At 44.5% G+C, this 14,107-nt stretch overlaps 1 protein-coding gene across 2 annotated transcripts; it reads right to left on the bottom strand.

Moving 5' to 3' along the window:
* Positions 1–766: 766 nt before the first annotated feature.
* LOC119649011 (death-associated inhibitor of apoptosis 1-like) lies at positions 767–12,827 on the bottom strand. 2 transcript variants are annotated; one of them, XM_038050962.1, is made up of 2 exons: positions 12,685–12,827; positions 767–1,829 (listed from the first exon to the last, which is right to left on the bottom strand). In XM_038050962.1, the coding sequence occupies exon 2, from the start codon at positions 1,818–1,820 to the stop codon at positions 852–854; it is 969 nt and encodes a 322-aa protein (XP_037906890.1). In that variant the 5' UTR covers positions 1,821–1,829; positions 12,685–12,827; the 3' UTR covers positions 767–851. The 2 variants fall into 2 exon arrangements, with proteins under 2 accessions (XP_037906890.1, XP_037906889.1); XM_038050961.1 differs by having other exon boundaries at positions 12,689–12,827.
* Positions 12,828–14,107: the final 1,280 nt, after the last annotated feature.

Genomic DNA, 14,107 nt, shown 5'->3' with positions numbered 1-14,107 from the left:
CAGTTATCCGTTTCAAAACGTGCCAACCAAACAACATTTCCAAAACTAATGTCAATAAAGGCTTGGAACCCCCGAATAATGGGAGCGGTTTTGCCAGCCGTTCCAATATAGAAGTTAAGGGAAAATACATCGGTGGGGAGCAGTTCCACCTTGGCATTGGTCATTGAACATACAGTGTCGTGTCAAGTAGATAGCATTAGCGGGATCGAGAAGGGTTTGGTAGGGAATTATAATCGTTGGCGCATATCCACCGCTATACCTTGAAATGTGTGAAAACACTTCACTCAAGACCATAACCGTACACTACAGAATTTCAGTATAGGATGCAATGTGATCAGCATTCCACTCGCCCGAGATTATTACCCTAATTTGACTCATTCAGAGCTGAGTCTACTGATATCCGACGCCAAATCACAATACAAATCCCACTATCACCAGTGAGATTTGAACCGCGACTTCGGTACGATAGCCTCGTGCTCTAACCACTCAACTACCCGGACACGGACATCCTCTGGAGAAAGCAGCATGAAATACATCACTGAATACAAGAAGCATGGAGCATGGAACTTTGTCGGAGTTTACAATAAATGTCGGACGATATCGGACTTTGCGATAAATCGTTTCGAGATTTGACCCTGGTTTGCTCGCGAAATTTAGCGCCATCAGATGTCACTTTGATAATAGCTATTAACTTGTCTGAAATGCTACTCCTCATCAAAGCATTTCAGACTCAATCAAAAAGAAGCAGACACAAATATGTCACCGATCGGTATAAAGACAACGATTTATTGGATACAATTAATTCTGGATCTACAGCATTAAATTAAACTAGGACTATATAACCTAAATAGCTATGAATAATATAATTTATGTCTTCGTTCTATCCTAGCCCGACATATCGGACAAGATTCGCATCGCTCGGCACATTCAGAGCAAGCCACAACATGCCCACATGGTAAAAATACGACATTCCTGTTTTCCCCCGAGCAAATTTTGCATTCGTTTTTATCTTCGGTTTTACCATTTACCAAGGACTCAAACAAAAATTTTGACATGGTTATAGAATCGTCATTGATTTCATGGACGCAAGACTGTTTCTGCACGTGCACATGTTCAGTTGGTAATGGCACAGCTCCTTCTGCAGCTACTTCAAATTCATTATCATTTTCGAGCTCTCGCTGTAGGACGCTTTCACGTGTTGCAATTGGCATTTCTTCTTGTAGGTCCAATTCTTCCAAGAAATGGTTAATATCATCGTCCTCATTATGACTTATTCCTCTCATAAGTCTCAAATATCTGCAATGATTATAAAGAATGCCGTGCAGCAGCCAGGGATCTTCCTCAGGGAGGAAACCGTCTAAAGTACCACCGCAACAAAAACACATCAGAGAACCATCAGTTAAAAAGAAAAAGCCCGCTTCTGCCAGTTCATTTGCCTTTGTCGATAAAACACCTTGGGATTTCGAAAAAGTGTCCAATCTGTCAGATTCCAAAAGAAATTCTTCACATGCTATACAGTCTAATTCGCCCGGAAGCAGGAGATAAAGTGATAAAAAATCCAAAGGTACGTTTGAAGTGAACTCGCATTCTAATAAAGGACAACCACCCGAATAAGCCATATGCGCTTCTACCAGACACTCGTCTTCTTCAAAACGATCAATGCGTACATTACAGAACTGGCATTGTACTGTTTCACCAACTCCTGTGTAATACATCCCCATACGGGCTAAAAGTTGACAATCGTACTTTTCCATGCGCCTACCAATTCGGAACGACTCAAGTCGTTGTAGTTCACTGTTATACTTTTCCAGCGGAGGCATGATGGAGAACTGAAAGAGAATATAAATGATAACATAAATAAAAGGGGTGTTAGATTTGCAAGCCAAAAATGAGCAAAAATTAAAAGTGTGCTTCCGCAAAGCAGGGGGCTCCGCAACAGGATCGGGAGATGAACCTTCAAAAGGATGGGGAGACGGTAACATCCAAAGGCTCGCATCACAGCGGTGACATATAATTCAAAACTGCAAGACAAATGGATCGTATAAAATTCTTCACATTATAGCACAAGTTGCAAAAGTGCGCGCTATATGTAAGTCTGAAGGGACTAATTCCTCTGCTGAAAGGAAAAGTGCGGCTATTACCATTTTCCGAAGACAGCATATGACCCATGTTTTCCGCCAGAGGCGAGCTGGATCATTTTCTCTTGCTGCACTGATAGAACGGTCTAAATCCCTCATAATCTGACTTCTTAGCATTTTGCACACAGATGGTCTCCTTTAGCTGGGAAACGCCTAAGAAGCACGAATTGACATTGCGCTCTGTTCGAGATGTGGCAACGTCTCCGATAATTGTGACTTTAATACAATATACGTTATGTGATCCCCACCACGAAAAATGGTAATCTCACAAATGACGATGAAACATAGACTGCCTTGATGCCATTAGCTGTGTGACGCTGTGCTTTCAGTCAATTTCTCTAAATGAAAGAATTCGAAATTTGCATAAAATATCCTTGCATCGAAAACTTATTGAATTCAAAAATGGCTATATCACCACCACATCGGATTCCATCACAGATCAACGAGCTCCTGGCAAAAGGGGCTACCTCCCCTAACCCCGTCTTATGCCTCAGCACCACATGGCTTTTACTACAGAAGTTATTCCCCCCTCATTGGACTTCGAACGTCTCGCTTCTTACATACTCTTCAACAAGCATCTATCAGGCTGACAAATAAATAAAAAGAACAACGAAATGACAATATTCGCAGTTTATTGCCCGCAAAATTTAAAATTAATACGGAACAGTTCGATCATTTTTCCGGTACATTAAACAGAAGGTTTTCCCTGGTGTGGACCACAACGCAAAATACACCCACGGGATCACGCCTTGTTTCCCGGGAAGGAGAATAGCTGTAGAGAGCATTGAGTGAAGATAATGCTCTGGACTTCGTTTCAAGCGTTTAACCGGTATACTGATGAACTGACCAGCAAAATGTCACACTTGATCGACTTCGGTATTAAGCTAAAAGTAAGCAATGAACTGCTAATTGGTTAATACCCTGCGATCATTCCTCGGACTTCTGATCATAATATGTGGTTGCCATTTACCACTGAATGGGTCATAGCGTGTCAACCATGCCTACATGTATTTTATGTGCGACCAACTCAACATTGTCAAAAGTGAAGCTGTTGCCCTCCTTTGTGTGTGACCTATCCACTGCCTCTTCCGCCTTCTAATCAACGGTTCCTTAGGTATTTGATCCCAGCGGCAACGAAGTTCTTCGTTCGAAATTGAAACCAGCAATATCAGAAATAAGATTTTCGAAAAATACTAATTGAGCTTGTGAAAAAAATCGCCCCTCCCTTTCGCATATATGGGGAGCCCCCTTTAATGCCATCACGAAATATTGCAGCTCGCTACAACTAATTTAGTGATGATAGCCGGACAGACCGACATTGAAGCGATTTTAATAAGATTTTGTTTCACATAAAACCTTCAATAATAACAGAAAACCCTGTGCTCTCAAACTGGCCTGTGAGATTAAGGATGAGTTGGATTAATTTTGTATGCAGAATCCATTTGCCGACTCCTCCGGAAGCATGACTTTAATGATAAAGTACCAATGAAAAAAAAACCCTTCATAAGTAAGGAAAACCAGCAATGTCGATCGTTGTTTGCAAAAGAACACATTAATAAAGGCACTCGCTTTTGGACCCAAGTCATATTCACTGAAAAATCCAAATTTTATATTTTCAGCCCCGACGGTCAGTCGTATGTTGTCTGGCACAAACCCAATAGATATCATCATCAGCAACGGCGCAACAACCGGTATCTGGTCTAGGCCTGCCTTAATAAGGAACTCCAACAGTTCGATAACCCTGAAAGCTGTCTGACGTCGTGACCTTCGCCATCGCTCCATCTCAGGGAGGGTCGTCTTCTTTTTCTACCATAGATATCGTCCTTATAGTCTTTCGGGGCTGGATCATCCTCATCCATACGGATTAAGTGACCCGCCCACCGTAGCCTGTTGAGCCGGATTTTATCCACAACCTGACGATCATGGCATCGCTCATAGATTTCGTCGTCATGTAGGCTACGGAATCGTTCATCCTCATGTAGGGGACCAAAAATTCTTCGGAGGATTCTTCTCTCGAACGCGGCGAAGGTTCGCAAATTTTTCTTGCTAAAAGTCTCCGAGGAATACATGAGGGCTGGCAAGATCATTGTCTTGAACAATAAGAGCTTTGACCCTACGGTGAGACGTTTCGAGTGGAACAGTTTTTGTAAGCTGAAATAGGCTCTGTTGGCTGACAACAATCGTGCGCGGATTTCATCATCGTAGCTGTTATCGGTTGTGATTTTCGATCCAACATAGGAGAAATTATCAACGGTCTCCAAGTTGCATTCTCCTATCTTTATCCTTCCCGTGTGACCAGGTTGTTGGTTATTTGGTTTTCGGTGCTGACGTTGCCACCATATATTTTGTCTTGCCTCCATCGATCTGGATGAAGGCAGTTTGGACATCTCGGGTCGTTCTTCTCATGATGTAGATACCGTCAGCATAGGCCAGTAGTTGGGTGGACTTAAAGAGGATCGTACCTCTTGCATTTAGCTCAGCATCACGATATCGACAAAATAAAAATGTAAAATAAATAGTTAAGCATGGCGGTTTGGGATTGCAGTAGACTTCGACAATATAGGATTTATTGAAAGTACTATGTACAAAGCTTCATACGGTGATACTATAGCTGAGGAACGAAAAGAATGCGTAAAAGACCCTCAGGCTGTAAAGTACAACTTAAAATCAATACGGTGGCTGTAAAGTGGACTGTCTACTAAAAACGAAATATCTCGAAAGCCTACATCGCTTATAAATCAGTCTTTAACTCGACATTACATTCGTGGTTACTACAAGTGTTACGCTTGAACAAAATCAACCAGAATCTCGTTCTCGGCTTGGGACCAGTGATGGAGAATTGGAGCATGAAACATCAGGAGGGATTTGATTCAGGTACTCATTCACAGCTGAATCGACTAGTATCCGACGTCAAATCGCGATACAAACCCCATTGCCACCAGTGAGATTTGAACCGCGACGTCTACATATACCTCGCCATATTACAACATTAAAGCTAAGTTGCTGGGGGAATTTGAATGGCGTCTGGATCTTGTCCTGAAAACTGAGCTGTTCGGGAAAAGTAAAATCATGGGATTGTCATTCCCATCCTTCTATATACGCTCGGTGTGATCCAGTGGTGTAATGGGGCTAGGTAGGTATTAGCGGCTGCGCCAAGGAACCCGCTTAGCGGTGCGCCGTTTTGATGCCACAAACTTCTAAAACCATGACACGATGAGACCAAGGACGCTGAGACCAACCGGTTCAGAGCCAGCCCGTAGCATTGGCGCAGGAATGCAGCTCTCTCCTCTCTGTCAAACCGTGTGAGTCGGATACACTGTGTGTATTCCCGACTCCCCCCCCCACGCGGGTCTTTGAATACTATTAAGCGTCTTTGTGTTATACTTTTTCTTCAAAGCCTGCACCGTACAATAGAACCGTACGTTAAAATGGGCCACAAGGGTTCTCTTGTAGGCATAGGAAGCTATACAGGCCTTCTTAACCTACACGTCTATTTTTAATTTCCAATTTAACTTCGGATCCAGGATTACACTCTGAACATTTTCATTGGAGGAAAGAACAAGGCTTTGTTCACTCAGCGAGCGAGGTGAAATTCGGGTACTCCTGTCTTGACGGTGAATAGCATCAGTTCCGTTTTGGTTGCCGAGCCCGCGTCTTGCGGCCCACAGGCCATGTTGTCACTCATAGTGGAGTGAAATATCCCTGACACCGTGCGAGATAGTAACTCCAATACCCTGTAGTGTCCCTATTCCAAAAAAGCCCAGTCAGGATCGCTAGTCCTGAACAGGTGGATTCGGACACGAAGCGAGTGCAAGTGCTCATCAGGAAATGCGCGGCAGTGGTGAAGTGTATGCGGTCGGCAATGTTCCTCCAGAGGAAGGTCAGTAAAGGCGTCAAAAACGGAGGAACTATTAGATCGCATCTCCTTCTATAGGGGAACGTGAAGAGCAGCGGAAGACGAGTGGAAAGTAGAAATAGCCGCACTTCCCGCAGAGATCACTGTTTGCACCAAACGGACCGCAGATAGCTCTCTGCAAATCCAACTGGGGAAAAAGCGGAAAGAGGACGACGTGCCTAAAAGAGACTTTGTCAAATTAGTTTCCAGGACCCCAACAAAGCAGGCGAAGAAGGATAAAAGGAGACAACCGCCAGAGACCCGTCTGTCCAAAGTGGAAATCCTTAGTGAAATTTAGGGCGGAACTGGAAATGGCTAGAGCGCGAATGACATGATCCGAATTTACGAATTACCATGCACCGGAGTGCAGCCGCACACCAGTTGCAAGTGCAGTTCGCTGCGGAGGTAAACGCTGATCTAGTGCTAATCGGCGAGCAATACCGAAACAGGGACCCAACTTCATGGCATCTCGACTTATCGGGCTCCGCTGCCATCTGGGTTCGGCACGACGTTCGACTACGTGTTCTTGCCGAAGGCCAAGGGTTTGCCTAGATTCGGTGTTTAGGGATAACATTTTTTAGCGTTTACCTGACACCGAATGAGACGATGCCGGACTTTCGGCGTCGACTTGATGCTCTGAAGGACGCCGTTTTGAGTACGGGGGGGTGAATCTTGGTAGGCGGTGATTTTAATGCTAGGGCCCTTGAATGGGGCTTGCCCCAGCGAGACGAAACGGATTCAGGAAACGGCGGCGAGAACCGGGCTCGTAGTTTTAAACACCGGATCCGCGCCAACGGTGCCCAAGCTGTGAAGGAAGCATTCCTGACATCACTTTTGCATCGGAATCTCTGATACCATCCGTGGACGGGTGGCGAGTTCTGAAAGACTTCTCGACAAGTGATCACCAGTACATCGCGTTCGAAGTGGTTGACGCTACTTGCCGACGAGCACCAACCCCACGCTCCCCCTGCGTGTGGAATGTTGCGAGGGTGAACATTGCAAAGTTTGTCGAAGCTCTTGGGGCAAGAAGAGCTGCGCTATAGAGCACTCTGGGGGTGGTACCGTCGTAGCTGACACCGTCTTAAATTCAATGATTAACCCGATAGCGGCAGCGTGTGAGACTTCCATGCTCCGGAGGAGCCCCAGCCACGACAAGCCTTCTATGTACTGATAGACGGCAGAAATTGCCGACCTACGGAGGGACTGTCATAACCTCCGCGCCAACGAGGAGGCTTGCGCGATAAAGGCACAAGATAGATCAGCACAAAGAGACTCCTCAGCGCGATAAATAAAAGCAAAGTTCGTGGTTAGCAGAACTTGGCCAACGAAGTGAATGAGAACCTGTGGGGACTAGGCTATAAGCATGTCACGCGGAAAATCGGGGCTCTGCGGAAGCCCTGCATACTAAGTTGGAAGGTGCCCATACACGCACTGATCAGGGAGGGAAAAGGAGATCCAGAGCTCCCATTTGCACACAGACCGCTGTGGTTGCTTGACATGGCGGGGAAAGTGCTCGAGAAGCTCATCATCTGCCGGCGACTCATCCTTAAGGCAGTTCGGGTTCAGAACAGGGAAATCCACAATGGATACTGTTATGGAAGTCGTGGGTGCGGTTCATCGAACCGAGGCACACAGTCCTACTATCGACGGATAGTACTCATCATAACGCTTGATGTCAGAAATTCCTTCAATTCAGTACGATGGACAGATATGCTAGGCACATTGAAAAGCTCATTTCATGTGCCAAGCTATCTCTTACGGATATTGAGGGATTATCTGGAAGACCGCTCCCTGCTCTATGAGACGCTAGAGGGCCAGATGAGAATGGAAATCAAGTCGGGAGTAGCACAGGGATCTATCCTAGGGCCGGATCTCTGGAACGCTTTCTACGATAGTGTGCGGAGACTCGATATGCCAGAAGAGTCGCGCCTGGTCGGTTATGCAGACGACGTTGCGGCACTTGTTGCCGGACCCACTGCCGAACAGGCGCAAAGCAGACTTGACATATTGATGGATGACATATGGATGGATGACTGTTCACGATTTCAGCCTTGCGCTGGAAAAAACCGAGGTAGTCATCTTGACCAGAAAGGGAATCCCTACCCCGCGTTCCATGCCGATCAGCGAGTTGACTATAGACTCAAAACCAGCGGTTAAATACCTTAAAGAAAACTTAAGAGAAGTGGTTGCCTTGGAGAACGTCAATGCACCCTTAACGAGTGACAACTCTCGTAACAAAGTGAGCCAAGGGGCAGATGGACTGCGTGGTTCACCGATAATTTAGACCGATGACTGAACCGAGTCCATGGTGGGATTGATCCTTTCCTTACCAAACTTCTAAACGGGCATGCAGGTTTTCAGTCTTACCTACACAGAATTGGAAAGGCGCGATCTCCTGATTGTGTGTTCTGCTATGGAGTTAGCGGACGACGCTGAACATACCTTTTTCTCTTGCGAAAGGTGGGACGGTTTTCTTTAGTGGTTTTATGTAGACACAGGGACGCTCTCTCCAGACAACATTGTCAGAGAGATGTTGAAGAGCGCTGGCAGCTGAAGTCATGTTGCGCGTTAAGTTTGGGCTCCTCTTATTGCGAAGAAGATTGAACTCGTCCGGCGGAGGGAGCGGATGGCAAGGGGTTCCCTGAACTAACAACTCCCTTCCTCCCCTCCCCTTCCGTTGCTGAAAGAATTCCCTGACTTGAAGGCTCCCAAAGCCGGGAGACCAGGAGGGCTAGCCAGAAGTAATGTGTCAAACGGTTCCGAGCTTCTTCTCTGATGAGAGGGAAGTGTTCGGTTAGTAGTTTGAAAGCGTACTGTTGCGCGAGTCCAACCCTTTGTGCATAAACGCATTAACCTACCCTACTCCAAAAGAAAACTAAGAATCCCATTGTCGGTTAGTAGTGTGATGTCAAGGACCTCCTCCCATCCGTCACAGTTCTCGAGGCTGGGAAAAAGGAAAGTTGGTGTGAAGCCAATTACGCTCCTTCGTTAATTTACGAGCTGCACCAAAGCGTATGGCTTACGCCGGCGTCGCAGCAGTCGATAGTGGACGCTAAATGTTGCAATTCTTCTGGCGCAGCTAATCGGCTAAGAGTCATGGAGGACAAGGAAATATACACGTTCCCTGTCTCCGTCTGTCTGTCCCAATCAGCGTCTCTTGTACTACTCCATAGTTATAATGTTTGATTTGGAGACCTTTGACGGTTTGTTCGTCTACGATCTAGGGCTGCTGTAGTAGTGCGACGTCGATGTCTTCTTCTAGGAGGAAGACAAGTAAATTAGCCGAGGCGCGCTTTGAATGCTGCAAATTGATCCGTGCTACCATCAGCAGGATCTGCTTGCTCCCGCCGCACCGTTGATCCTCAACTCCTCCAAAAGCTCGTTGTCAGCGTCGATTGGATTCAGGTCATCCACCTTTGCGCTCCTGGCTCCGAACTACACTTTCTAGCCTGTCTTTTCCAATGCCTCCAAGCACTCTCCGTTTATACGGAGCGGGAAAGGTTGGCTGTTCACTTGGGGTTCCTCCTCCTTGATAAGCACCTAGTCCTTCTTCTTATCCATGAGAAAGTCCGTGGAGAATTGGTCCTCACATTCTATAACGTGGAATTCATGGACCACCTGAGATGAATCGATGCAGGGTATGAATTACGTGTGCGTTTGTGGTCCAGGGGATGCTCAATGACCATCTCGGACAGCGTGGCCTCAGCACTGGTCTACACCTCCGGAATAATTTGCCGTTAGTGGAATTGCCATCCGCCAGCGCCACACGTAAGTGACTCCTGGCTACGTCGCTGAAAGGTTCGCAGTTCATTACTGGTCGACTGGCTGTTGCTGCTTACCTGTTTATAGAGGTTGCTTAGCATCTGAAACTTTTTACATTCTGGTCCGCTTGTGTTTTTCTTCAACCTAGTCATAAGATCGTTTTCGTTTGAGAGCGATGGGTTTCGCCTTCTGTCCGTCTACTAGGCTGTTATATTCAACGAAAATTCCCCAGTATTTACCGAGATTCCAAGCTAGAAACCACTTGTCAGTTTATCGCCTCGCCCCAGGATATCCCTGCGGTTTCAGCAGAGTGGTGCTACGGCTGGCACCGACTATACTGCCCTCGACGGCTTCTGTCTCCTGGTTACCAGCAGCTTGTTCTCCGATGACACGCCTAGCATCACCACCTCTTTTCCTATCGGCTGTTTTTTAGCTTTTTATGTGAGTTCGTGTCTTGGTCCGGAAAGAATGTCCATCGTGGCTAGCCCGGCCACGGGGGTAAGGGTTTTATTTAAAACTGAAGGTGCCCAAAATATTCAAAGTCTGCATAGCAAAGACTGAGCCAAGACCCATTGCCCACACATCCCTTGGCGTATGCTGATCCACCTTGGTTTGGGGCCATATTCGCACATTCTCCAGTGCAGGCAGGGCGATCTTCGGGCTGTTGCTTCGGCTTATCCGACAGCCAGATCCACTTGCCATTATATTATGACCAGCAGTCAAACACACACTCTCGGCCAGACAATTTCCAGCGGTTACCGTGAGGATTTCGTGCGAGGACTTGCCGAATTAATCAGACCAGGCCAGCAGAATAATACTGATGTCTAAATCAGTCGAGTAACACCGGTTCAAAATCTGTCAATAGGCGAGTAAGGGTAGTTCTTGCAAACAATAACATAGGCAATAGGGCTCCCGAAAAATTGAGGATCACGATTCTATATCACCAAGGGCATGGGGTACTTGACATTGCACTAAAATCATGTGCATTCTCTTCTTAAAATTTCCTTTGAGAAACAATTCACTAGTTAATTACAGCAGACTACCGTCATGAAAGATAACAAATTCCCTCCTTTGAACTTGAGAAGATTGACATGTGGAAAGAGAAACCCATTCACCGGGGTCGTATCAAAAAGCCTCCAACGAATAGTTGACTAACGGTGTACTAATCTGTGAGACCGAAGCATTTCTAACTTCAACTTTGGACGCATTGGTACATTCTTCATGACTTCTCAATCACCAACTCTAGTTGTAGGTTATGCAACTGTGAAGAGGAAACTATGCAGCACATAACATCTGCTTGCAGGATGTCGTCATAACTCCGTCTGCAAGATTCTCCATCAAAACTTTGCGTTTAAATATAACTTAGTGGCAACTTACTATCCTTATTAAAGTATACTCCGCAGAGGATCTTGGAAAATTATCGGGTCAAAGAACGAAGTACGAGCGTGCTTCATAATCGACGTAGTCATACTGCTGGACCGTAATACTGTTGAAAAATGGTAAGAAACAAGTCGGAATACTAGAAGCTTGTCGGTTTGGGTATAAAGGTTTTGCGTTTATCTTATGTGCGAAATTTCGTATGCACATTTTACCAGTAGTACTTCACTAATAATTCAAAGTATTCCTTGATATACGTTCATATGTTCTTCCAAACTTGACCTCAATCGTTTATATAATAATAATAATCGTTGGCGCAACAATCCGTATTGGATCATCACGGCCTTGAAATGTGTTAGAGGACTTCATTCAAGACAGCAACGGTACACTACAGTGCACTGTAGGAGGTAATGTCGTCAGCATTGCGCTCGCCCGAGATTGTTACCCTGATTTCACACAGGTACCACTCATAGCTGAGTCGACTGGTATCTGACGTCAAATCACGATACAAATCTCATCGCCACCAGTGAGATTTGAACCGCGACCTTCCGTACGACAGCCTTGTGCTCTAACCACTCAGCTATCCGGACACACAGTCATTCATATAAGTTCACTTTATATGATGGGGGCCGACATAGGCGACGAGTACGATGAATCCATGTGAAATGCAAAAATTTGACATCCCATTACTTTGTTAATAATGGTTGAATTTCCTTCAAGCTTTCCAAAAATGTATATCATATTATTCTTATGACATCCGCATTTTGTACTTCCAGGTTGAACTTAAATTTTCAAGATACAATGTCATAATATGCTATTGTGAATTTTATTTGATAAGTTATCGGAATGCGATATAGTGTATTTTAAGGCATAGATTTTATATAGATGCATCATTTTGAACTTTTTGGTTTTTCGGTTCTGAGAACGAAACCTGTTGCGCTTTTTGCGTCTCACCCTTCCTTAAACTTATTACAAAATGATGCCACTTGTTGGATGTAAAGAAACTCAATGACCACATATTCTCACCAAATTTCGTGTTCGTCGTGAAAATCCGGAACTATCGCCCCTTAGCAGACAATATGAGGTAGAGTTGGAGATTACAAAAGATCGAAGTAATCCCAGCCGTGATTTCAACGACACGATTAGTCCCGCAAAATCTATATAAAGTGCTGAAAACGCTCGATCCAAGGGCCAGGGAATACATGGAGACGTTAAAAGCTGTCATCCTTGCAACGTGTGCTATAGTCCGAAGAGTTCTGTCCGATAACAATCTGATCTAGTGGGCTTCAGTCTTGATTCGTACTGTCTTCCATTTAAGACCATTTAAGATCTATGCTCTGTAGTTTAGAACCACCGCGTTAATCGGGACGTAGCAATAAATTTTCGCGTAGTTAAAACACGCCATCGCTGTGATGCGTGCCTTTGGCTGTCGCGTTCAACTCATCCTTAGGTTAGTCGCCCCTCGGTCTAGTTGGGCGAAAAGAGAGTTTGTGGGCTTTCTTAACTATGTACCTACATGTATGTGGACAGTTGAATATTGCAAAATATCACTCTTTTGTGTACAACTGTAACCGAAGACACTACTTCTGTAAACTTTCACAACTCCCAACTAACACCTCACCCGCAGAAACCTTGCTCGAACCTCGATAGCTCAACTTCGAATGCTCCTCAGAATGGAACCAGATAGGTCGTCAATGCTTTCTATGTGTATGTATTATACATTTGATTAACCACCGAATAAAAGCTTCGGCTGATAAGATTAATTCAGGGATAAATAGAAAATTCCCAATAACCAAAGTTAATGAATTCCCATGAAAACGTTACGTTACGTTAAAACGCATGAACAATGTTACCATTCAAGAAATTTCTCTTATTCTGTGACAATGACGTTCACGTTCGGTACAATGGGGTTGAAATCGGCTTAAAAATTGGCAGTTGTCTATTAACGTCGAAATCGCCAGTTTTCGGTTCCTTAATAAAATATAGAGCAGGCTGCCATCCAGTTTTCTTCTGTGATGCTCGATATTTCGACCTTTTTATATTTTTTTTTTGTGGAACAAAACTTAAAATCGATTCAATGTCTATCTGTCTGTCTGAATCTTTTGTTACGAAATTCGGGGAGAACGTGTGGTCTTAGAATCCCTTCATGTAATAAATGAAGGCATTTTCTATTGAAAAGCGGGTGCTCAATTAGTACTTTTCCATACTGATCCTATTTCTGACATTGGGAAAGACATAGAGGAGTGTGGGGTCAAAATGTGAGCCCCAAAGAGTGAAACAGATCTCTTTTTCAGAAACTTTCGAACCGAAAAACTGAAAAAAAATCAAAATGGAGCATCTGGACGAAACCTATGTCTGAAAATGCATCCGGTTCCGATATCTCCCAAATAAAGTTAATAATGGTGTATTATCATTTTCAGGAAATTTGTTCGACTGCCCTGACTGATGAAGAGTATCTATTTAAGAAACAAGTCCGGAAACCGGAAACTCGCTGCTTCAGGTATGAAAGGTTTGTTTCTTTTGTAAGTATATTCGAGTGCAGAACTATCCCATTTGTACATATCCCGCTATGCATATGTATTTAGCATGTCAGATATTGATATTTAGTACTTTGGGTTGCAGTAAATTTAGACAGGAAAGACAACTTTAAGCTCCTGTAATTTTGTTATCAATAGTATCATTTTGATCGAACTTGGAGATAGCATGCTGCATGCTATGATCTATATTAATACTAGGATAAACTTAAAAGAGGTTTTTATTCAATTTCCCCACAAATCTAGGAATATACTATTATTAACTTAATTTGAGCAGATATCGATATGGAGAGTATTTTGAGGCCTGGCCATCATATAGAAGCAGCTTCATGATTTTTTTCAGATTTTTCGGCTGCGTAGTTTCTGAAAATGGGTCCCTTAGACAAATCATCAGTTTCGGC

Source organism: Hermetia illucens, chromosome 2, assembly GCF_905115235.1.
Source record: "Hermetia illucens chromosome 2, iHerIll2.2.curated.20191125, whole genome shotgun sequence".
Classification (NCBI taxonomy): domain Eukaryota; kingdom Metazoa; phylum Arthropoda; class Insecta; order Diptera; family Stratiomyidae; genus Hermetia; species Hermetia illucens.
Note: the sequence above shows the minus strand (reverse complement) of the source record. Positions and strands in the feature narration are given on the sequence as shown.

Coding starts and splice junctions, on each gene's coding strand:
- LOC119649011 (XM_038050962.1), bottom strand. CDS start 1,820: ATGCCTCCGCTGGAAAAGTATAACAGTGAACTACAACGACTTGAGTCG.